Raw genomic sequence first — 24,451 nt, forward strand, 5'->3', positions numbered from 1 at the left:
TTAAATTCTAAATTAATTTATAAATTAAACTTTATCATAGGTATGTATGTATGTGTGAGGAAAAAAACATAGTGTATATAGGTTTCGGTATTATCCGAGGTTTCAGTATATACCCATAGGAAGTCTTGGAATATATTCCCCACGATAAGGGAGGACTCCTGTAGTTATCCAGTTTAATGTACATGCTTATTTTATTGCCTGGTTTTACTTCTAGAATGTAGTTCCTTGAGCACAAGTAATGTCTCTATTTGATTTCCTCTATACCTCAGCAGCTGGTACATGATAGATGCTCAAGGCTTTTGAAACAGAATGAGACACACACATGAACATATGTGCAGTCAATTTTTATTATTCATGGATTCTATATTTACGAATTTACCTACTCACTAAAATTAATTTGTAATCACCAAATCAACACTTACAGCACTTTCATAGTCATTTGTGCACATGTGTAGACTGGTAAAAAATTTGAATTGCCTGACATGAGCCTTTTAAGTGGAGGCAAAATAAGGCAAGAACTTGCTGTAGTTCTCATACTGTAAACCTATCCTTTTTGTGGTATACTTAGTGCCACTTTTCCCCACATTTTGTGCTTTTTGTGGTGATTTTGCTATTTAAAATGCCCCCCCGCGCATAGTGCGTAAGTGTTGGCTAGTGTTCCTGAGCACAAGAAGGCTGTGATGTGATATGCTTTATGGAGATAAGCTTTTTTCAGACATAAGTTGGCCTGATCCCCGTGGGGTCTATCAGCCTGGCCTGTGGGGTTCAGGCCGAAACTGGCTCTCTGACATCCCCTGAAGGGTCCCAGATTGCGAGAGGGCACAGGCCAGGCTGAGGGACCCCACCGGTGCACGAATCTGTGCACCAGGCCTCCTGTTTAAAATAATGACTCTTTATCTCATCTGTTATATTAAAAAAAGAACTGTCTCTTTTTGTATGTTCATATGAACATGGAAACAGGTATAGCTAATACACATTTTATATCAGGTTACGTTGATTACCTGGGGGATGAGTATATTTTTTCTTAATTTATCTTTGTATTGTCTCACTGGTTGCAGTGAATATGTTTGTTTGTTTGTTTGTTTTATTGCCAATACTCATAAAACACGATTTTTAATGGTTGCATTGCATTTCCTTTTGTGAAAGGAATAAAGTTTTGACTAATTATGAACTTGAATTTTCCCATGTTTCAGACAGTCAACGTCTACAGTTGGATCTACAGAAAATGGAGCTTCTGGAAAGTAAGATGACTGAGGAGCAACATTCTCTAAAAAGCAAAATTAAACAAATGATGATTGATCTGGAGACATTTAATGATTTGCCAGCTTTAAAAGCATCAGGTGAAGAAAAGAAAAAGGTAAACAGAGTATTACAAAATTATTCAAGTTGTTTTTTCTTTATCAAACAATATATATTATCTTCAGTTGATTATTTGATGTGTATTAAGAAAAAATAAAGATGTTTACATATATAGTAGGAGATTAGAGGGATTTAAGTTTTTTGTTTTTAAATATATATTCTTATTGATTTCAGAGAAGAAGGGAGAGGGAGAGATAGAAACATCAATAATGAGAGAGTCATTGATCAGCTGTCGCCTGCAGTCCCCCTACTGGGGATCAAGCCCGCAACCCGGGCATGTACCCTGACTGGGAATTGAACTGTAACCTCCTAGTTCATAGGTCAACGTTCAGTCACTGAGCCACACCAGCCAGGCTGGTGTGATTTAAGTTTTAAACCAAAGGCACAAATTGAAAAACAAGGGATAGAGCATTTCAACAAATATGAACTTTGTTAAATGCAGATTTGATTATGATATTTCCCTGTTTAAGACTTGTCAGTGGTTTTTTATTTCATTTACATTAACATAAATTTGGTGGGGCAGGAATAGATATGGAAGCATTAAGAGAGTTATTAAAATAGTTAATATTAATTTAGCTTGTTATAGTTCAAAGGATGTTTTTACAAATAGTTTTAGAGTAATTATAGCCTTGGTAGAATTTTGTCAGAATATCATTGAAAATATTTGTCAAATTCAATTTATATTGACTTACTAGATATTGCTAAAGCCTGTTATTTACTTCTATTTGGATCTATCTAGAAATTACATCAGGAGAGAGCAGTATTATCAACCCGCAGAAATACCTTTAAGAAAATAACAGAGAAGCTAAACACAGAATATGAGACACTAAAAGCACACTTGCAGGAAAATGAGACACATTCTCAGGTAAAAAGAAAAAAACAAATTTTGCAATTAATTTTAATTGTAGACTAACTGTCCTGTTCTCTTAATATTCTCACCTCAAAATGATCCTTTCCTTTTTTCCCCATCTGTTTTATTTACCTTCCAAATTTTATGGCTTTGTAGATAGCCAGATAATCTCCACTCAGAGTGAATTTACTTCTGCTCTTCTGTCATCTGTAAAGCTATATTGAAGGCCTTCTTTATGCTAGGCACTGATCAGGGCACAGCCCTTAGGATAATAGTTTTATTTTTATTTTTTCTATTGATTTCAGAGAGGAAGGGAAAGGGAGAGAGAGATAGAAACATCAATGATGAGAGAGAATCATTGATCAGCTGCCTCCTGCACATCCCCTACTAGAGATCAAGCCCACAACCCAGGCATGTGCCCTGACCGAGAATTAAACTTTGACCTCCTGGTTCATAGGTCAACGCTCAACCACTCAGCCTCACCAGCCGGTCAGGATAATAATTTAAAAATTTTTCAAAAGTAAAGCATTTTTAATGCAGAAACTTTGCTAACTCATAAAATCTATAAATAAAGAAAATAAAAGCTGATTACTAATATTCCACCATCCAGAAGAGGTAATTCTTGTCATTTTTGTGTGGGTCCTGCTAATCTATATGTATACTAGAGGCCCGGTGAATGAAATTCGTGCATGGGGCACGGGTCCCTCAGCCCGGCCTGCACCCTCTCCAATCTGGGACCCCTCTGACATCTCTCTCATAATCCGGGACTGCTGGCTCCTAACCACTTACCTGCCTGCCTGCCTGATTGCCCCTAACCACTCTGTCTGCCTGCCTGATCGCCCCTAACTTTATCTGTCTGCCTGCCTGATTGCTCCTAACCCCTCTGCCTGCCAGCCTGATTGCCCCCTAAGCCCTTTGCCTGCTGGCCTGATCACTCCTAACCACCTTTCCCTGCCGGCCTGATCACCTCTAACTGCTCCCCTTCCAGCCTGATCGCCCCTAACTGCCTCTGCCTCAGCCCCCGCCACCGTGGCTTTGTCTGGCAGGAGGACAGGACAACTGGAAGATGTCCAGTGGACCTGGTCTAATTAGCATATTACCCTTTTATTAGTATAGATGTGTACATACACTTTATACATACATATATATGTACACATTTATTTCTATATACTTATAGAAATGCTATCATTTTGTACATGTTATTTAGAAACATTTTATTTTTTTATTTTTTTTTAAATTTTTTATTGAGATATTATATGTGTACATATCTTTCCATTACCCCCCCCACCCCACACCCACACTTGCCCTCACCCCCCAGAGTTTTGCGTCCATTGTTTATGCTTATATGCATGCATACAAGTCCTTCGTTTGATTTCTTATCTCCCCCCCCTCTCCCTAACTTTCCCCCTGTAATTTGAAAGTCTGTTTGTTGCTTTACTGTCTCTGTATCTATCTTTTGGTTCATCAGTTTATAATGTTCTTTATTATCCATAAATGAGTGAGATCATGTGGTATTTTTCTTTCATTGACTGGCTTATTTCACTTAGTATAATATTCTCCAATTCCATCCAGGTTGCTGCAAATGATGAGAATTCCTTCTTTTTTATGGCAGCATAGTATTCCATTGTGTAGATGTACCACAGTTTTCTGATCCAGTCATCTGCTGACGGGCACCTAGGCTGTTTCCATATCTTAGCTATTGTAAATTGTGCTGCTATGAACATAGGGGTGCATATATCCTTTCTGATTGGTGTTTCTAGTTTCTTCGGATATATTCCCAGGAGTGGGATTACTGGGTCAAATGGGAGTTCCATTTTCAGTTTTTTGAGGAAACTCCATACTGTTCTCCACAGTGGCTGCACCAGTCTGCATTCCCACCAGCAGTGCACGAGGGTTCCTTTTTCTCCGCATCCTCGCCAACACTTGTCGTTTGTTGATTTGTTGATGATAGCCATTCTGACAGGTGTGAGATGGTACCTCATTGTTGTTTTGATTTGCATCTCTCGGATAATAAGTGACTTTGAGCATGTTTTCATGTGTCTCTTGGCCTTCCTTCTGTCTTCTTTTGAAAATATTCTGTTTAGGTCCGTTGCCCATTTTTTTATTGGATCATTTATCTTCCTTTTATTAAGTTGCATAAGCTGCCTGTAGATGTTGGAGATTAAACCTTTATCAGTGCTAGCATTTGCAAATATGTTCTCCCATGCAGTGGGCTTTCTTGTTGTTTTGTTGATGGTTTCTTTTGCTGTAAAAAAGCTTTTTATTTTGATGTAGTCCCATTTGTTAATTTTCTCTTTAGCTTCCATTGCCCTAGGGGCAGTGTCAGTGAAGAAGTTCTTTTGGTATATGCCTGAGATTTTGTTGCCTGTGGATTCTTCTAGTATTTTTATGGTTTCCCGTCTTATGTTTAAGTCCTGTATCCATTTTGAGTTTATTTTTGTGTATGGTGTAAGTTGGTGATCTAGTTTCATTTTTTTGCATGTGTGTGTCCAATTTTCCCAACACCATTTATTGAAGAGACTGTCTTGATTCCATTGTATGTTCATGCCTCCTTTGTCAAATATTAATTGAGCATAGTGGTTTGGGTCGATATCTGGATTCTCTATTCTGTTCCATTGATCTATATGTCTGTTCTTGTGCCAGTACCAGGCTGTTTTGAGAACAGTGGCTTTGTAGTACAGCTTGAAATCTGGTATTGAGATCCCTCCTACTTTATTCTTCTTTCTCAGGATTGCTGCGGCTATTCGGGGTCTTTTTTTATTCCAGATGAATTTTTGGAGAGTTCTGTCTAGGTCTGTGAAATATGCCATTGGTATTTTAATGGGGAGTGCATTGAATCTGTAGATTGCTTTGGGTAGTATGGACATTTTAATGATGTTGATTCTACCAATCCATGAACATGGTATGTTCTTCCATCTGTTTATGTCTTCCTCTATCTCTTTTTTCAGTGTCCTGTAGTTTTCCGCGTATAGGTCTTTTACCTCCTTAGTTAAGTTTATTCCTAGGTATCTTAATTTTTTTGGTGCGATGGTAAATGGGATTGCTTTTTTAGTCTCTCTTTCTGTAAGTTCACTATTGGTGTATAGAAATGCCATAGATTTCTTGGCGTTAATTTTGTATCCCGCTACATTGCCGAATTCATTTATTAAGACTATTAGTTTTTTGATGGAATCTTTTGGGTTTTTTATGTACAATATCATGTCATCTGCAAATAAGGACAGCTTCACTTCTTCTTTTCCAATTTGGATGCCTCTTATTTCTTCTTCTTGCCTAATTGCGGTAGCTAATACTTCCAGTACTATGTCAAACAGGAGTGGTGAGAGTGGGCATCCCTGTCTTGTTCCTGTTCTTAGGGGAAATGGTTTTAGTTTTTGCCCATTGAGTATGATGTTTGCTGTGGGTTTATCATATATAGCTTTTATTATGTTGAGGTATGAGCCTTCTATTCCCACCTTGTTGAGAGTTTTTATCAAGAAAGGGTGTTGGATTTTGTCAAATGCTTTTTCTGCATCTATTGATATGACTATATGATTTTTATCTCTCAATTTGTTTATGTGATGTGTCACATTTATTGATTTGCGGATATTGTACCATCCTTGCATTCCTGGGATAAATCCTACTTGGTCATGATGTATGATCTTTCTGATGTATTGCTGGAGCCGATTTGCTAGGATTTTGTTGAGGATTTTGGCATCTATGTTCATGAGGGATATTGGTCTGTAATTCTCTTTCATTGTGTTGTCTTTATCTGGTTTTGGTATTAGGGTGATGCTGGCTTCATAGAAGGAGCCTGGAAGTGTTTCTTCCTCTTGAAAGAAACATTTTATTTTTTAAATTAAATTTATTGGTGTGACATTGGTTAATAAAATTACATAGGTCTCAAGTATATGATTTTATGATATATCATCTGTATATTGTATTGTGTGCCCACCACCCAAAGTTAAATCTTCTTTCACCATATATTTGACCTCCTTTACCCTTTATTACCCTCTACCCCTCTTCCCACTGGTAACCACCATGCTGTTGTCTGTGTCTGTGAGGTTTTGTTTGTTTTTCTTATTTGTTCACTTGTTGCTTTCAATTCTTTATTCCACATATGAGTGAAATCATATGATTCTTGACTTTTTTCTCTCTGACTTATTTTGCTTAGCATGATGTTGTCAAGATCCATCCATGGTTCTCACAAACGGCAGTATTTCATCTTTTCTTATGGCTGAGTAGTATTCCATTGTCTATATGTACCACATCTTCTTTATCCAGTTAACTATTGAAGGATGATTCTTTGGTTGTTTCCATGTCTTGGCCACTGTGAATAATGCTGCAGTGAACTTAGGGGTACATATATCTTTGCAAATAAATGTTTTCAAATTTTGGGGTTAGACACTCAGAAGAGGTGTTGCTAGGTCATATGGTAACTGTATTCTTAATTGTTTGCGGAACCTCCATACTGTTTTCCATAGTGGCTGTACCAGTGTGCAGTCCCATCAGCAGTGAATGAGGGTTCCTTTTTCTTCACAACCTCTCCAATACTTGTTATTACTTGTTTTGTCAATAATAGCCATTCTAAAAGGTGTAAGGTGGTATCTCAAACCAAAAAACTCCTGCACAGCAAAAGAAACCACCAACAAAACAAAAAGGGAACCAATCAAATGAGAGAAGATATTGGCAAACAATAGCTGTGACAGGGAGTTAATATTCAAAATATATAAAACTCATCACCAAAAAAATCAAACAATCTAATTAAAAAATGAGCAGAGGACCTGAACAGACACCTCTCCCAAAAAGACATACAATAAGATGCTCAACATCAGTAACTGTTAGGGAAATGCAAATCAAAATTACAATGAGATGTTATTTCACTCCAGTTTTTCATTATTAACTACTAGAGGCCTGGTGCATGAAATTTGTGCATGGGGGAGGGGGTGGTCTCTCAGCCCGGCCTGCACCCTCTCGCAATCTGGGACTGCTGGCTCCTAACTGCTCGCCTACCTGCCTGATCGCCCCTAACCACTCACCTGCCTGCCTGATCACCCCTAATCACTCACCTGCCTGCCTGATCACCCCTAACCACTCTGCCTGCCTGCCTGATTGCCCCTAACCACTCTGCTTGCCTGCCTGATTGCCCCTAACTGCTCACCTGCCTGCTTGCCTGCCTGATCGCCTCGAACCTCTCACCTGCCTGCCTGATCGCCCCAACCTCCTCTGCCTTGGCCTCCTTCTCCTCAGCTTCGTCCGGAAGGACATCCGGAATGATGTCCAGAAGGTTGTTTGGCTGTCCGGTCTAATTAGCATATTATGCTTTTATTATTATAGATAAGTACTTAGCATTGTCTATAGACATTTTTAAATATGATTCTTTATAATATTTGACTACATGAATATAGCATAATTTATTAAACCAATTCTATGTTATTGGACATTTAGGTTATTTCTAATTTTTATAACTACTCAAATAATGCTGTAAAGAGCAGTCTTATCCTTGAACTTCTTGATTTACATCTATGTAACTGTTTGCAACTATGATTTATTAATGCTAAATGCATTAAAATTTTTCTTCCTTTTCTTTATATAATAATGTGATCATGACAGATAATCATTAATATTTTGGTATAACATTTTACAGACTTTTTCCTTTGCAGTTATACACCCATATTATATTGTTTTTACCAAAAAATGAAATAATTTTATGCATACAGTCTTTAAGCATTTATTTTCTTTTTTCATAATTCTTTATTGTTGAAAGTATTACATATGTCCTCCTTTTCCCCATTGACCCCCTCCAGCCCGCCCCACCCCGCCCCCCCTGCCCCAGGCCCTCACTGCCCCATTGTCTGTAAGACACACTGTACAGTATCGTTTTGTTGCCTTTTTTGAATCCCAAATAATCAAATCAAATCCTGATCTCCCTATCTATTACAATATTTCATGGAAAACTAGTTCTTGACATCTATAAATAATTTTACATCACAGACTATTTTTTTAATGAATTCCTAGTAGTTATTTGAAATCATTTAAACATATCAATATTGGAACAACTGTAAAACTCATAGAAGAAAGCATAGGTGACATTAGTCTTGACAAGGATTTTTTGACATGACACCAGAACCACAAGCCACAAAGTAGAAATAAGTGACCTACATCAAACTAGAAAGCTTCTGTTCCTTTTGCAATCAACAAAATAAAAAAGCAACTTGTGGAGTGGGAGAAAATATTTGCAAATCATATATCTGATAAGGGGTTAATATCTAGAATATATAAGGAACTTATACTAGATGTTTTAAATAAGTTGTAGAAAAAAACCAGAATTGTGCTTCATGATAGACTTGGAGATTTAAAGGCAAATCTCAAATATAGATGTATAATATGGGAGGAATTTGACCATTTGGCACAGTGTTGCTTTATAGCATTTTTCATGTAGCACTTAAGAGGTCTGCTGCTTTATAAGAAGGCCACTTCTTTGTGTAAAACAAAGAGGGAAAAGTTTGGTACTTGACTTTGCAAAAGGTTATTAGATTTATTGTCAGAAAGTGCTGACTGCTTCCTTAAGTCCACCTTCACTTCAAGGTCCTGTCTGAGGAGCTAGATCTGATTTAGTAGTGTTAACTCACAGCACATAAGGTTCACATAATTTATTAGTTATGAGTCATCCTAATATCTAGATTTATCTCTTTGGAGGAAACAATAGGATGGATGCTACATTAAGTCTGAACTTATGCCCCGAAAATAAGTTTATCATGAGAGTATGAAGAAATGTTACTAAAGCTGCTTTAATTATCATACTTTTAAAAATGATTATTACTTCTTGGAAATGTCTGGGCAGATTATTTTGTGTTTTATTTTTCAGAAGGCACTTTGCTTAGGAAAAAAAATACACAAACTGTGTGTATCTTAAAAAAGAAAGACCGTAACCCAGAGTTACAAGGTTAATTAAATCAGAAAAACAATTTAATTCTATAACAGTAAAATTGTTTTCTGAGGAAGCAACCATCAATATAATATCCACATTAGCTTCCTGTTGATGCAGAAATTATTGTAAGAGTGCCAGCATTTCACCAGCCCTTTTACAATCTTCACACTGCAGCTCTGCTCTTATCACAGCTCGTCGAACTGGACAGGAAGTGAGCCCTGGAAATAAGGAAGTCTTTCCTATAAGCTGAGCCTTAGACAGTGTTAGAATATACGTTACATTTATGGCATTAGACTTCCAGATTTTAAGGAGACATTCCCATCATGTCTCATTCTTTTTTAAGTTCTTTTAGGAAAGGTATAAATACTAAATTGTCTTTCTGTTGACATGTTCATTGGTATAATAAATATTTTAAATATATTCCTGCTAAAATAAACATAGACTAAACCTATTGTTGAAGGCAACATTGTATTTTTAATGTATTTACTATTATTTTATATTCCCTAAATTTCTTTTTTGTCTACCATAGCTTTATATCATGCAAAGAGTTGATAAGACTTAAAGTTGTGTTGTTGTTTTTTCTTGTCCTCTTAAAAGTGTGTATAATAATTTTTGTGAATAGGGACACTGGTTAACATTTTTCTTTCGTGTTTTTAGCTTACAAATTTGGAAAGGAAGTGGCAACACCATGAACAAAATAATTTTGTGATGAAAGAATGTATCCTTTAAAAAGCTGCAAATGAACTTGATCTAGTGATTTTTTTTCTAGGCATTTATTTACAGACTGAAATGAAATAATTCAACACACATTTTTTTTCAGGTACCTAATATGTACAAAACACTGAGCTAAACTATGTGGTAATAGAGGAATAAAACTTAGTTTCCACTCTACAATAGTTAGGGCGTGTGTGTGTGTGTGTGTGTGTGTGTGTGTGTGTGTGTGTGTAGCAAAGTAACTTAAAGTCAGTGTGGCATAGTGACTAAGTGCACAGGATATTGAGTCAGTAGATCTAATTTTAAATGCTATGGACTTTGGACAATTTACTTAATTTATTTAACCCTCAATTTTATCATCTCAAATATAGTTAATAGTTCCTCTCATAGAGTTGTTGGGAGAATTATATATACCCATATGTGTATGTTGTGTGGGGTGTTTATCTTTGTTTATACTGCTGTATCTGTATATCTGTGCAGCAAAGGAGATAAACTAAGTAGTCGTATGAGAGTTTTGACCTTCAAGCTCATATGTTTCAGCCAATTCAACTTCATCTTATTTCTACCAAAATGGTACCTATGTCCCTGCTTCTTGCTTATCTGTTTGAATGCCTATAAGAGGAAGCAGCTGCTGAGGACATGCATTGTAGAGTTGTAAGAAACATTTCTCCAAAGTAGTTTTCTATTCCCTGTCCCCTTTCAAGGACATCTCTGCTTGGAGGAGTAGATCCTGACTCCATGCAGCATATGTTCTGCTATAGTACACTGCTCAGGGCAGCATGGACCACAGCGTACTTCCAAATGAGATGCATCAGGGGCTCTATTCCCGGTGGCCATGCAACTTAGTTTTAAAGCAAAAGACTCCCATTCACAATATGCTGATGTACAGCACTCTGGTTTTGTGCAGCATCAAGTGAAGTCTGGAGACTGGCCTGAAATTCTTTGTGATACTCTAGAGATCATGGTTGTTTTGAACATTTGATTGTTCTAAGACCAGAATTTGATTGAGATGCATAACATTAACTATAAAAAAGCTTTCTATTTTAAGAGAACTTTTTTGAAACCAGTTCTGCTTGGCCTTTTAACCCTTTGCACTCGCTTGCTTTTTTCTCGATTCCTGCTACTGATGCTAACCGTGTCGAGTCACACTCGACATCCGAGTGCAAAAGGTTAAGTTTCAATTGATGCTTAATTTGTTTAAATAATATATGTTTTTTTAAAAATAGCTTAATTGTGCTTTTCCTGTCCCATCTTCATTTATCAATGAGGAAAATACTAGTATTATTTGGTCCCTTTCTGATCCACAATTATATTACTACTAGAGGCCCAGTGCATGAAAATTGTGCACTGGGGAGGGGGGTATCCCTTAGCCCAGTTTGCACCCTTTCCAATCTGGGACCCCTCACAATCCGGGACTGCTGGCTCCCAACTGCTTGCCTGCCTGCCTGCCTGATTGCCCCTAACCGCTTCTGCCTGCCAGCCTGATCATCCCCTAACCACTACCCTGCCAGCCTGATGGATGTCTAACTGCCCTCCCCTGCCAGCCCAATCGTCCCCAACTGCCCTCCCCTGCCAGCCCAATCGCCCCCAACTGTCCTCCCCTGCAGGTCTGGTTGCCCCCAACTGCCCTCCCCTGCCCAACTGGTCACCCCTAACTACCCTCCCTGCCGATCTGGTCACCCCCAACTGCCCTACCCTACAGGCCTGGTCCCCCACTAACTGCCCTCCCCTGCCAGCCTGGTCATCCCCAACTGCCCTCCCCTGCCGGCCATCTTGTAGCGGCCATCTTGTGATGACATGGCGGTGGCCATCTTGTGACCACATGGGGGTGGCCATCTTGTGACCACATGGGGGTGGCCATCTTGTACAAGGGTGTGATGGTCAATTTGCATATTACCTCTTTATTATATAAGACTAAAGGCCCGGTACAAGACATTTGTGTACTGGGGGGAGGGGGATTTGTCCCTCAGCCTGGCCTGCGCCCTCTCGCAATCTGGGACCCCTTGGGAGATGTCTGACTGCGGTTTAGGCCCCCAAAGGGTCCCGGATTGCGAGAAGGATGTAGCAGTGCACCAAGTGGCAGGCGGCCAGGGAGGAGCAAGAACCAGGGCCAGGCACTGTGCCACTTGTGTTCATCCCGGCCCACTGCACCTGCTGCTGCCACTCAGTAGTGGTGCTGCGAAGTCGGGAGAGGCTCCTGCCACTGCAGCTGCACTTGCTAGCTGTGAGCCCGGCTTCTGGCTGAGCAGCACTCCCCCTGTGGGAGTGCACTGACCACCAGGGGGCAGCTTCTGCATTGAGCATCTGCCCCCTCGTGGTCAGTGCGCATCATAGTGACTGGTCAACCGGTTGTTCCAGTCATTCCGCCGTAACCGTCGCTTAGGCTTTTATATATATATATATTTTTTATTGATAGTGTTCCCCCTTAACTCATGTAATTAGTCATAGCAACCAAGAGTCAAGAGAGTGATTACCAGACAGTTATGAAGAATGTCAACAAGCAGATTGCAGAGTACAATAAAACCATCATGGATGCTCTGCGTAGCATGAGCAGAAACTGAGTCTGAACCAACTGCACGTCTCTACAGAAGTATCCTGTTGCTATTAAACTTTAAACAAGCTGACTGAAAAATAAAAAAGCTTACCCTTGAAGAATCTTACCTAAGATGTTTGAATGCTATACTTTTTGTGGCCTCTTTGAAGAGTGATGTTTTAAATAGTATAATAGTTCAGTAAACAGTTTGCATTTAAATAGTATCATCTCTGCCCTGGCCAGTAGCTTGGTTAGAGCATCGTCCCCATACACCAAAGTTGTGGGTTTAATCTCCAGTCAGGGCACTTGCAAGAAGCAATATTGAATGCATGGATAAGAAAAAAATCGATGTCTCTTCTCCCCTCTCTCAAATCAATCAATAAAAAATTTTAAAAATATCTCCTTTTATGATATTTTTGTTTTGTGTGGGTGATGAGATAAACTAAAAGTGGTTATTGAGAGTCATTTAGATGGTATAATCCATCTATGGCAGCAATTTTCAACCATCTTTTTCATCTCATGGCACACAAACTAATTACTAAAGTTCTGTGGCACATGAAAAAAAAAACCAAAACATATTATTTTGCTGATCTGACAAAAAAATAGGTATAATTTGATTGAGTTACAGAAAAATAATAATGGTAATTACCTAACCTTTTTGCTCCCAATTGACTTTTTAAAAAATCAGATGCCTATACTTGTATATAAGGATTTCTTTTTTGTTGTTGTTAAGTTTAATTATTTATTTATTTATTTTATTGTTTAAAGTATTACAAATAGTAGTACATATGTCTCCTTTTTTTCCCCATTGACCTCCCTCTGGCCTCCTCTACTCCCCTCCCCACCCCACCCTCACCCTGGCACATGCAGGAATTAACCAATCAGGTACAAACTTATGCCACCTGACCAATAAGATACAACTCTTATATAACCTATATTTTTATGGTCTAAGACCGGGCATGCACAACTCATGGCTAGTGTTGTGTTGGCTGTTGCTATTTTTTTATTTCACAATCTAAGGGAAAAGAAGTCAGTGCCCCTGACGAAATAGTCAGGTATTGCATGTTTTAAAAATTCTTGCAGCACACCAGTTAAAAATTGCTGATCTATGGCAGTAAATGAAATCTTTTCATGTGTCAACTCTAGAGAGATGCATGGAGTGTGGTTCTGATTCAGCACTTATATCAACCTTGTCAATTTTTGCTTCTAGAAAAAGATGGTAAAATTAGAAAGAGGTGTTTAGCTTTGAGCAGTGCTTAAATAGAGTATGTTTGATGTGTTTTAAGGCATATAAAGGCACAGGTAAATGTATAACATATTCTTTATAAATCAGTTATTCCTAAAGATTTAAAATTTAAAACTTTTAACCTCTGCACTTCAAATATATTTCCTTACATGTATGTGTTGGGAAAAATAAGAAGTTTAAAAGAAATACTGTACTCACAGTGTGCAGTTTTGGAATATAGCTGTTGCTGTTCATTTCCACCCTGGTATATGCAATTACCCTTTTGTGCAGTAGGAGAACTTAAGTAGATTAATTTGCAAATATTGCCAGAACATTTGAAAGGAAAAGTTGGAAGAGATGTAATTATGAAGTATGAATCTGGGATACATCATTGTATCTAAAGATGTATCTATCCTCTCTTGTGGGCAGGAATGAGTCACCTTGATCCTCATAAAATAGCCCTGAAAACTATCGTTTTCTGTTTCTTGTGTTCACCGGGTTACTCTACTCAGTATTCCTAAAATGCAAGCATATTGGTGTCTTTTTTTTTAAAAAAAAACAACCCTTTATTGAGATATAATTGACATAATATAAAATTACCTATGCATGTTACTTTCTTGAAGTAAAGTTAGCACAGTAAATTATTCAACTTCAGTCTGTGTGAATTGAGGTAGAGGGGTGAACATTGGTGAGTTGGTTAACTCTGGATCACTAATGTGACTAAAGATTGTGGGCAGTGATATGTTCATTAAGGTAGCATTCCTAAAATGTGTTCCTCAGATCCTGAATTACTCAGGTCACAATGGTTATACTACCAAAGGATTCATGGTTGAAGTTTGAGAAACACTGTTTAAAAAAACAGGTAAAATGTTGGCCAGCCTTCCAGCAACGCAAGATGGCAACCACCACGGGCTGGGGAGTAAAAGTCCCTCGCAATTTTTGACTGTTGGAAGAACGCGAAGAAAGCCAGAAAGGACTAGGAGATGGCACGGTTAGCTGGCGTCTAGAAGATGAGGAAGACAGAACACTTATAAGATGGATAGGGATGATCATTGGGCCTCCAAGAACAATTTATGAAAACCAAACATAAAGCCTTAAAATAGAGCATGGACCTAAACACCCAGAAGCATCCCCCCTCGTAAGATTTGTAACAAAAATTAATATGAATGGAGTTAATAGTTCTAGTGGAGTGGTGGACCAAGAGCCATATCAGTGCTAGCGAAATGGCAGAATTCGCGCGTAGCATCCAAGTTGTCCTGCAGGGGCTTCGGTGCCTAATGATGTCTAAAGGAAATATGACACTCCCTCAGCCACCTGAAGGACAGTGTTACAGCAATTAACCAACAAGAAAACCACAGGCCCACTCTCCCCATTGGATCTGAGCAGTCTTCATTTTCCACAGCAGTAAATGTTCTAGATACGTCTTGTAGACATCAAAGTGTAGTGCCCATTCAAAGGCAGTTGATGTTAAGATACTGTAAATGATACTAATTTTTTTGTCCTTTTGAAATATGTAAGTTGTGCTATAAGAAATCGTCCTGTCAAGTGTAAGCACGGTCCACAGAGTTGCACTTCTGGGATCAAGTAAGTACTGTATATTTAAATCCATTCCCATCATAACAGGTGGGGCACATCTAGCTCAACTGTGAAAAGACACACAATCACCTTGCTGCTGATTACATGGCCTGGGGCTCTGTCTTCTCCCTCACCTACCCCCCCCCCCCCCGCCCTGCCCCCCACTTCCTCCCTGCAACAGCTTTCTAGCTTGGGGTGGCTTGTTAGAGTAGATGTGAAGGTTTCAGGTCACTGCCTGTGGGACTACTGCTGGGTGCGGGGGTGCTTCATTTGCACCCCTGGTTTCTTAATGTTTAAGTCTTAAATTAGGCCCTCCCACTTCCAAGCCAACATCCTTTCCCCACTCTCTACTACCACCTTGGCTGAAGCATCGATTGTAACCCCCGCTATTCCCCTTGGAAAATTCAGGGCTTTCCCGTGTCTCTCTCTCTCCCCCCCCCCCCCATCTCCCCCTTTATATCACAGGGTGCTGCTTTCTCCTTCCCCCTCCTCAAGTCTCTTTCTTGCACATCACCACCCAACACTTTCCATGACACTGCCTTGCTTTGGCCAGAAGCCAGCAGGTAAGGTTGGAAAGAGTCTGACTTCTCTCATTTACTTTTGGAACCACATTCATTTACTCTCCACCAGCCCAGGAAATAAATGGGTCCACAGCCCGGCCACCCTCTGCTGTCATCATCAGCTGATATGTTGTTTTTTATTTTAGCTCAGGAAGGCCACAGAAGACACTTGTAAGCACACACGCTCCCTGTGAATGAATTGTTTTGTGTGTTCCTATCATTGCTTTTGCTTTTACAAATTGAAGTTTGAAACAGGGCACTCAGGTGGTCATCTTTGCAGTCCATTTGGGTCTACTTTGGAATCTGACAACTGTCACAAAAAGAAGGTTGAATTCTGTGCATACTTCGGTTTCGGTGCTGCAGCTTCTCACGGTCCTCAGCGGGGATGAAGAAAGAACACAGTGTGCACGGCAGAACCCCGAAATTGGTGGGCTTGACTTCCTGGCAAATTGCTGCACTTTTCCACTTTTCTGTTCAGGGCCACTAATTGCTGAGATGTGGATGCATACCGAAATAAAAGCGATTCACTGTGTTAAAAAAAAAAAAAAGGTAAATTGTTTTCTTTCTTCTTGGCTGCTCAGAGCCCTTAATATGCAAATGTGCAATAAGTTAAAAAAAGAGTGCATATTAATACTAGACTATTAATAATAAAGATTTTTTCCTGAGTAGTAGGGTTGTGGGGTTTTAATTTTTCTTGGACTTTTTGGTACTTTCATAATTCTCTATGATGTACATAATACTACTTAGAAATGCAATAAAAATTCAAATAAGTTAGCACTTTAGCTGGTGGAAAGGAGATATGATAGACAACTGTGTAGTCATTGAACTAGAACTGAACCAATCTTCACCCAGAAAAAAACAACAGGAGAGAGATAGTCTATCCATTAAATATACAGTATGTGTTTCCATTTTAGCAATGGGAAGTTTGGCAGAGAAAAAAAATGAAAATTTATTGAAAAAAAAGCAAGGTTTCCAACTTCCGTTCTAAATTACTCATGTATGATATTTGGGGAACATAATTGAGCAGGATTTCTTTAAACTAAAACATGTGTTATCTGAGGGAAATTCTCACTAATGTCTCTTCCTTCCTCTCAGAGCTTTTCAACAAATCCAACAAGAATATTCTCTCTGCTCGGATAGAACTGGAGGCTACTATCTGCATGACCCGGCTCTTCCTCATTCAGTCACATTGCTCAGTGAGTTCCACTCCTGTTAAAACAACACCTTGTAAGTCATGTGAAAAGAAGCTGCAGACTGAACAAACATGCTGAGTAGTTGTTGTTTTTTTAAAGATCAACAGGGGAAAGTTAGCAAGTCGTGTTTTTCCCATCCTTATCCTTTATCAATAAATAAATATAAGTTCTTGATACTTTTTCACTAACCAGGGAATCTCTTATTTGGATATTCTGGTTTCATGGTAAAGTGTAAATTTTACCATGGCCAGTGTTACTCGGTGGTTAGAGCATCAGCCCTTGTACTGAAGAGTCCTGGGTTCAATTCTTGGTCAAGGGCACCTATCTGGGTTACAGGTTCCATCCCCAGCCCCAGTCAGGGCACATGTGTGAGGCAACCAATCCATGTGTCTCACATCAATGTTTCTCTCTCTCTTTCCCTCGCCCCACCTTCCACTCTCCCTTAAAATCAATAAGAAAAAGTATCCTTTGTTGAGGATTAACAAACAAAAAATAAATAAATACAGTATAAATTTCAGTTCAGGGTTACAGGATTGGAGAATGGAGTAATGCCATTCACACTAGAAAAGAAACACCAGTTACTAGTGCTCCAGAGGTAGGTGCTGTTCCCCTGTACAATTTCCCTGTAGCTCTTTCCTTTTGCTACATGTGACCAACATAAACAACCTTTGCAGATAAGAACATTTAGACGAAATTAAGATGAAATCAAGATGGGCTTCGTACCAAAGTATTGTAGTAATCTATTTTATTTATTTTTAAATAAATTGTTATTTTTCATAAAAATTTGTATGTTGACATACAATATTAGTTTCAAGTGTACAACCCAGTGATTCGACATTTATGTAACTTATATAAATGATCACCTGATACATCTAGTACCCATCTGACAACATGCATGGTTATCACAATATTATTGACTGTATTCCCTACACTGTACTTTACATCTTTATGACTATGCTGTAACTACCAATTTGTACTTCTTAATCCCTTCACCTTTTTCACCCAGCCCTCAAACCCTCCTTCCATCTGGCAACCACAAAAATGTTCTCTGTATCTGTGAGTCTGTTTCATTCTGCTGTTCATTTATTTTGTTTTTTAGATTGCACATGTAACTAATATTTTCTGGCATTATTTGTTTGACTTATTTCACTGAGCACAATACCCTCTAGGTCCATCCATGTTGTTGCAAATAGCAAGATTTCACTATTTTTTTTAATGGCAAAGTCATATTCCATATATGTACCACTTCTTTATCCATTCATCTAGTGATGGACACTTAGGTTGCTTCCATATTTTGGCTATTGTAAGTAATGCTGCAATGAACATATGGATGACTATGTCTTTTTTACTTAATGTTTTGGGTTTCTTCAGATAAATATCCAGAAGTGGAATTGTTCGGTCCTTCTTTGTCTTTTGCTGTATAGCTTTATTTTAAAGTCTATTTTGTCTGTTATAAATATTGCTATCCCAGTTTTTCTTTTCATAAAATATCTTTTCTATCCCTTTACTTTCATTTTTTTTAATTTAATAAATCTTTATTGTTCAGATTATTATAATTGTTCCTCTTTTTCCCCCATAGCTCCCCTCCACCCGGTTCCCACCCCACCCTCTGCCCTTACCCGCCCCCACTGTCCTCATCCATAGGTGTACGATTTTTGTCCAGTCTCTTCCCGCACCCCCCACATCCCTTTCCCCTGAGAATTGTGAGTCCACTCCCTTCCTATGCCCCTGATTCTATTATATTCACCAGTTTATTCTGTTAATCAGATTTTTTTATTCACTTGATTTTTAATTCACTTGTCAATAGATACGTATTTGTTGCTCATAATTTTTATCTTTACCTTTTTCTTCTTCTTCCTCTTCTTAAAGAGTACCTTTCAGCATTTCATATAATACTGGTTTGGTGGTGATGAACTCCTTTAGCTTTTTCTTATCTGTGAAGCTCTTTATCTGACCTTCAATTCTGAATGATAGCTTTGCTGGGTAGAGTAATCTTGGTTGTAGGTTCTTGCTGTTCATCACTTTGAATATTTCTTGCCACTCCCGTCTGACCTTTCTCATAGTTTCTGTGAGAAATCAGCTGACAGTCGTATGGGTGCTCCCTTGTAGGTAACTAACTGTTTTTCTCTTGCTGCTTTTAATATTCTCTCTTTGTCTTTTGCTCTTGGCATTTTAATTATGATGTGTCTTGGTGTGGTCCTCTTTGGATTCCTTTTGTTTGGGGTTCTGTGCACTTCCTGGACTTGTAAGTCTATTTCTTTCACTAGGTGGGGGAAGTTTTCAGTCATTATTTCTTCAAATAGGTTTTCAGTATCTTGCTCTCTCTCTTCTTCTGGCACCCCCATAATTCTGATGTTGGTACGCTTGAAGTTGTCCCAGAGGTTCCTTACACTATCTTCATATTTTTGGGTTCTTTTTTCTTTTTTCTTTTCCAGTTGAGTGTTTTTTGCTTCTTTGTATTTCAAATCTTTGACTTGATTCTTGTGATCCTCTAGTATGCTGTTAGATCTCTGTATAATATTTTTTATTTCAGTCAGTGTATGTTTAATTTCTAGTTGGTCCTTTTCCAAATCCTCAAGGGTCTTGCTAAATTTATCAGCCTTTTCTAGAAAATTCTTGAAAAACCTTATAACCGTGGTTTTGAACTCTATAACCAATTGTTTGCTTTCCTCCATTTCTTTCATTTGTGATCTGTTTCTTTGTTCCGCATTTTGGCTGCTTCCCTGAGTTGATAGAGTGGCTTTGTGTGCTAGGTGTCCTATAGGGTCCAGTGGTTCAGCCTCCCCAGTTACCTGAGGCGGACACTCTTGGTGCACCCCTTTGTGGGCTGTGTGCACAGTCTTGTTGTAGTTAAGCCTTGATTGTTGTTGATATCACTGGGAGGAATTGACCTCCAGGCCAATTGGCTGTGAGGATCAGCTGTGTCTATGCTGGGAGAACTTCTGTGCTGGAGACACCCTTATGAGACAAGACTTGCAAAAGCCTCTGTGCTCAGCTTGGATGGGATGGAGTTTCAGGGCGGAGCAGACAGCATTGGTTTCCTGTCAGCCCTGCCCTAATAGGCCCCTGCGTCTCAGTGTCCTGTGGTAATTGCTGCAAGCACCTCTAAGAGAAAGCCGCCCTCGAGTTCCGCCCGCTGCCAGACAGTCCAGTTTCTCCCCGAATGAGTCTGGGTCCCCAGAGTCTTGCCCGGAACTGGAGTTCAGTGTTGTCGGGAGCTTTTGTCTCTCTCCCACTTGAGAAAGCCAGCCGCACTCAATTGCCCGCCCTCTCTGCGCACGCGCCTCGGTACCTCTGCTTTCCGCAGTTCCGCTGAGTCTTAGTGTGCTTTTCTCTTTCCTGACAGTCCAGTTTCACCCTTTATGAGTCTGGGTCCCCAGAGTCTCACCCGGAACTGGAGTTCAGCGCAGATGGGAGATTTTGTCTCCCTCCCACTTGAGAAAGCTAGCTGCACACTCAGTTGCCAGTCCTCTCCGCGCACGCATGTCTCAGTACCTCTGCCTCCTGCAGCTCCTCTGAGTCTCAGTGTGCTTTTCTCTTTCCTTCTAGTTGTAGAATTTCCACTCAACCAGCCTTCCTGTGGTTTTGGATGATGTCCGTTTTGTCTTTTAGTTGTAGTTTTGAAATTGTTGTGCGAGGCAGCAGTTTCAGTGTTTACCTATGCTGCCATCTTGGTTTCCTATCCCTTTACTTTCAGTTTGTATGTATATTCCAATAAAGTGAGTCTCTTGTAGATAGCATATGTAAGGATCTTGTTTTGTTATCCATTCAGCCACCGTATGTCTTTTTATTGGAATATTTAATCCATCTGCATTTATTTATTATTGATTTTAAAGAGGGGAAGGGAAAGAGAGAAAGAGAAACATCAATGTAAGAGAAAAACATCAATCAGTTGCCTCCCACACACACCCCAACTGGGGATTGAACCCACAACCTGGGTATGTGCCCTGACTGGGAATCAAACCCACTACCTTTTGGTGAATGGGATGATGCTCCAACCAACTGAGCCACACCAGCCAGGGCTAATCCATTTCTATTTAAATTAATTGTTGATAGGTATGTATTTATTGCCATTTTATTATTCGTATCTTTTATCTTTTTTTCTTCTATTTCTTAAAGACCATTTAATATTTCTTGTAATATTAGTTTGGTATTACTAGTTTGGTGGTAATGAACTTAAGCCTTTTCTTGTCTGCAAAGCTCTTTATCTGTCCTTGAATTCTAAATGATAGCTTTTCTTGGTACAATAATCTTGGATATAGGTCCTTCCTTTACATCATTTTGAATATTTTGTGCTGATCCCTTCTGGCCTGAAGTGTTTCTGTTGAGAAATCAGCTAACAGTCTTATGAGAGCTCCCTTGTAGGTAACTGTCTTTTTCTTGGTGCCCTTAAGATTTTTCTCTTTGTCTTTAATCTTTGGCATTTTAATTATGATGTGTCTTGATGTGGGCCTCTTTGGGTTCATCTTGTTTTGGACTCTCTGTGCTTTCTGGACTTGTATGTGTATTTCTTTCATCAGGTTAGGGAAGTTTCCTGTTGTTATTTTTTCAAATAGGTTTTCAATTCCTTGACTCTCTCCAGTACTCCTATGATATAAATGTTGGTATGCTTGCATTTGTCCCAGAGGCTTCTTAAACTATCCTCATCTTTTAGATTCTTCTTTCTTTTTGCTCTACTGATTGGGTATTTTCTGCTTCCTTAGCTTCCAAATTGCTGATTTGATCCTCTACTTTATCTACTCTGTTGTTGAGTTACTGTAATGTAATCTTCATTTCTGACTGGTTCTTTTTTATGTTTTCTTTCTCCATTTTTATGTTTCTTCTCCCTTTGTTAGAGTTCTCACTAAATATATCTACTCTTTTCCTAAGTTTATTCAGCATTTTTGTAACCAATGTTTTGAACTCTGCATCAGGTAGATTGCTTACTAGTATTTAGTTCTTTTCTGGAGTTTTGTTCTGTTCTTTCATTTGGAACATGTTTCTTTGTCTCCTCATATTAGCTGCCTTCCTGTGTTTGTTTCTATGTATTAAGTAGAGTGTCTATGCCTCCTAGTCTTGGTAGAGTGGTCTTATATAGTAGGTGTCCTATTGGGCCCAGTGATGCAGTCTCCCCAGTCGCCCAAGGTGCACCCACTCATGTGACCTATTTGTATCCTCCTGTTGTACTTGAGCCTTGATTACTGTTGACACTTCAATGGGAGGGATTTACCCCCAGACCAATCAGCTTCAATAACTGGTCACACATGACCACTGTGGAGCATCTGCTGTGCAGGGGCCAACTCCACAAAGCAGGACTTGCTTCAGTAGGGTTCTGATGACTGCTGAATCCATGCTTGAGTGTGTTGTTTATGGAGGTAATTGTGTGGTGCTTTAGCATGGTCTGAAGTTGTCCATCAGTGCGCTGGCTCTGGGGCCTCCTGGGAGATGCAAAACAAGGTCAGCCACTGCCTATGTCCTGCCCAGGGTCACCTGGCTTGAGCTACAAAGTGATCTTCAGATGCATGCTACGTGTTCTGGGCTTGGATGTGCCCAGGAGAGGCCAACCTGCACACCAAAGTTGGCTGCTACTAGTGCTAGGCTTGGGACCACTTGCCAAGAGGTACAGGCCGTGCAAGACCAGATTAAGAGGTTTTAGGAAAGTCCAAGCATGAGCCAAGACAGGCTGTTTGTGTGGGAAAGCCACTGAAAACAAACAGCTTGGCTGGGTCCAAAAGTTGGGTGGGATGGGGTCTCAGGGAATCAGCAGGGCAGGGTGAACAGTGTTAGCCAGGTTGATAGAGACTCAGACATGGTGCCCACTTGCTGGCTCTGTGTGAGGAGGGCCTAGCAAAGGAACAATGGCCTCTGCCAGCACTTCTCTCTGGGAGAAAGCTGCCCCTCCAGACCTCGCCCTGATGCCAGACAATGCAGTTATTTCCTGTATGTCCCTGGCATCTTTTGAGCTGCTGCCCCAGTGCTTGAATTCAATGGGAGTGAGTCCTAGTCCATGTGTGGACCCTTTAAGAGGAACACCTGGGACTGCAGAAGCCCTCCGTCTCACTCAACCACAATTCCTGCTGGTTTTCACAACCAGAAGTTATGTGGACTTCTCAGCACTGGAACCTTCCCAGTTTTGGGGGCCTGCTGTGGGGCTAGGACCCCTGGATCCTCAGTGGGAACTTCTTCAAGCAAGATATCCCTCCTAATTTTTAACCACCTCATTCCGCATCTCCACCCCTCCTTCCAGTCTCATGTAGCCTCTTTATGTCCTTAGTTATGGGACTTCTGTTCATTTAGATTTCAGGTGGTCTGAGTGATGGTTGTTCTGTAGTTTAGTTGTAATTTTTTAAAACACTCACCCAAGAATATTTTTTTATTGATTTTGGAGAGAGAGGAAGGGGGGTGGGGAGAGGGAGAAACATTGATGTGAGAGAGAAACCGAGTGGTTGCTTCCTGAACACATCCCGAGCTGGGTTCAAACCTGCAACCTAGGTATGTGCCCTGACTGGGAATAGAACCCACCACCGTTGGTGTATGGGATGATGCTCCAACCAACAGAGCCACCTGGCCAGGGCGGTTTAGTTGTAATTTTGATGTGCTGTGGGAGGATGTGAGTACCCATTTACCTATCCTCCAACTTTACCAGAAGCCTGTGATAATCTATTTTAAAATTAATTTGCATCTTTCGTTTTTATGTTCCTTTTTTTATATAAAAGTAGATTTTGTCTTTAAATTGCAGATTTTCACTATGAGATGTGAGATTGAACATTTTTAACAATTTTTAATACAAAAATAGGAAATATAGGAAAGACAGATAAATAGAAGGAAGGAAATAACTGACTTTTATTACTTTTTATTACTTTTTTTAATAAAAAATTATTAAAGTTGAAGTTTGTGTATATATATGTTGGGAAAAATAAGAAGTTTAAAAGAAATACTGCACTCACAGTGTGCAGTTTTGGAATATAGCTGTTGCTGTTCATTTCCACCCTGGTATATGCAATTACCCTTTTGTGCAGTAGGAGAACTGATCTCACCAGTCTTTTTAGATATGCATCTATATATCTCACACATATCTATGTTATACATAGATATGTATATATCTGTCATATATACATATCTATTTTATACATAGATGGATATGTATATATATGTTATATATATACTTATATATATCATAAAATTAAGATCACATTCTTTTTTTTTAAATTTTCAAAATATATATTTTTATTGATTCAGAGAGGAAGAAAGAGGGAGAGAGAGAGAGAAACATCAATGATTAGAGAAAATCATTTATCGGTTGCCTCCTACACACCCCACACTGGGGATAGAACCCACAGCCCAGGAATGTGCCCTGACCGTGAATTGAACCATGACCTCCTGGTTCATAGGTAGATGCTCAACCACTGAGTCACACCCGCTGGGCTAGGATTACATTCTTTAACTTACTTTGGATATATGTAATTTTGCAAACATTTGTCCATGTCGTCATATATTCTTGTACAACATGTTAAATTGCTGCATGTTATTCTATTATATGAGTACTTTCTAAAAAC

The 24,451-nt window shown here is 39.4% G+C and overlaps 1 protein-coding gene and 1 pseudogene across 4 annotated transcripts in view; both read left to right on the forward strand.

Moving 5' to 3' along the window:
- The window catches only part of IFT74 (intraflagellar transport 74), a 110,156-nt gene extending 96,826 nt beyond the window's left edge, over positions 1-13,330 (forward strand). For 2 of the 3 annotated variants that reach the window (XM_079790692.1, XM_079790691.1), the window contains 4 exons: positions 1,194-1,357; positions 2,099-2,224; positions 9,774-9,834; positions 12,273-13,330. In XM_079790692.1, the coding sequence (XP_079646818.1) occupies positions 1,194-1,357; positions 2,099-2,224; positions 9,774-9,834; positions 12,273-12,391 (470 nt within the window). In that variant the 3' untranslated portion in view covers positions 12,392-13,330. The remainder of the gene's footprint in view (positions 1-1,193; positions 1,358-2,098; positions 2,225-9,773; positions 9,835-12,272) is intronic. The other variant, XM_079790690.1, reaches the window with a different exon arrangement.
- Positions 13,331-14,290: 960 nt separating this feature from the next.
- Positions 14,291-14,928, forward strand: LOC307110468 (ubiquitin-conjugating enzyme E2 variant 1-like; annotated as a pseudogene). Its single transcript has one exon. The product of its transcript is annotated as a ubiquitin-conjugating enzyme E2 variant 1-like (transcript).
- Positions 14,929-24,451: the final 9,523 nt, after the last annotated feature.

Source organism: Cnephaeus nilssonii (assembly GCF_951640355.1).
Source record: "Cnephaeus nilssonii genome assembly, chromosome: 14".
In the NCBI taxonomy this organism is placed as follows: Eukaryota; Metazoa; Chordata; class Mammalia; order Chiroptera; family Vespertilionidae; genus Cnephaeus; species Cnephaeus nilssonii.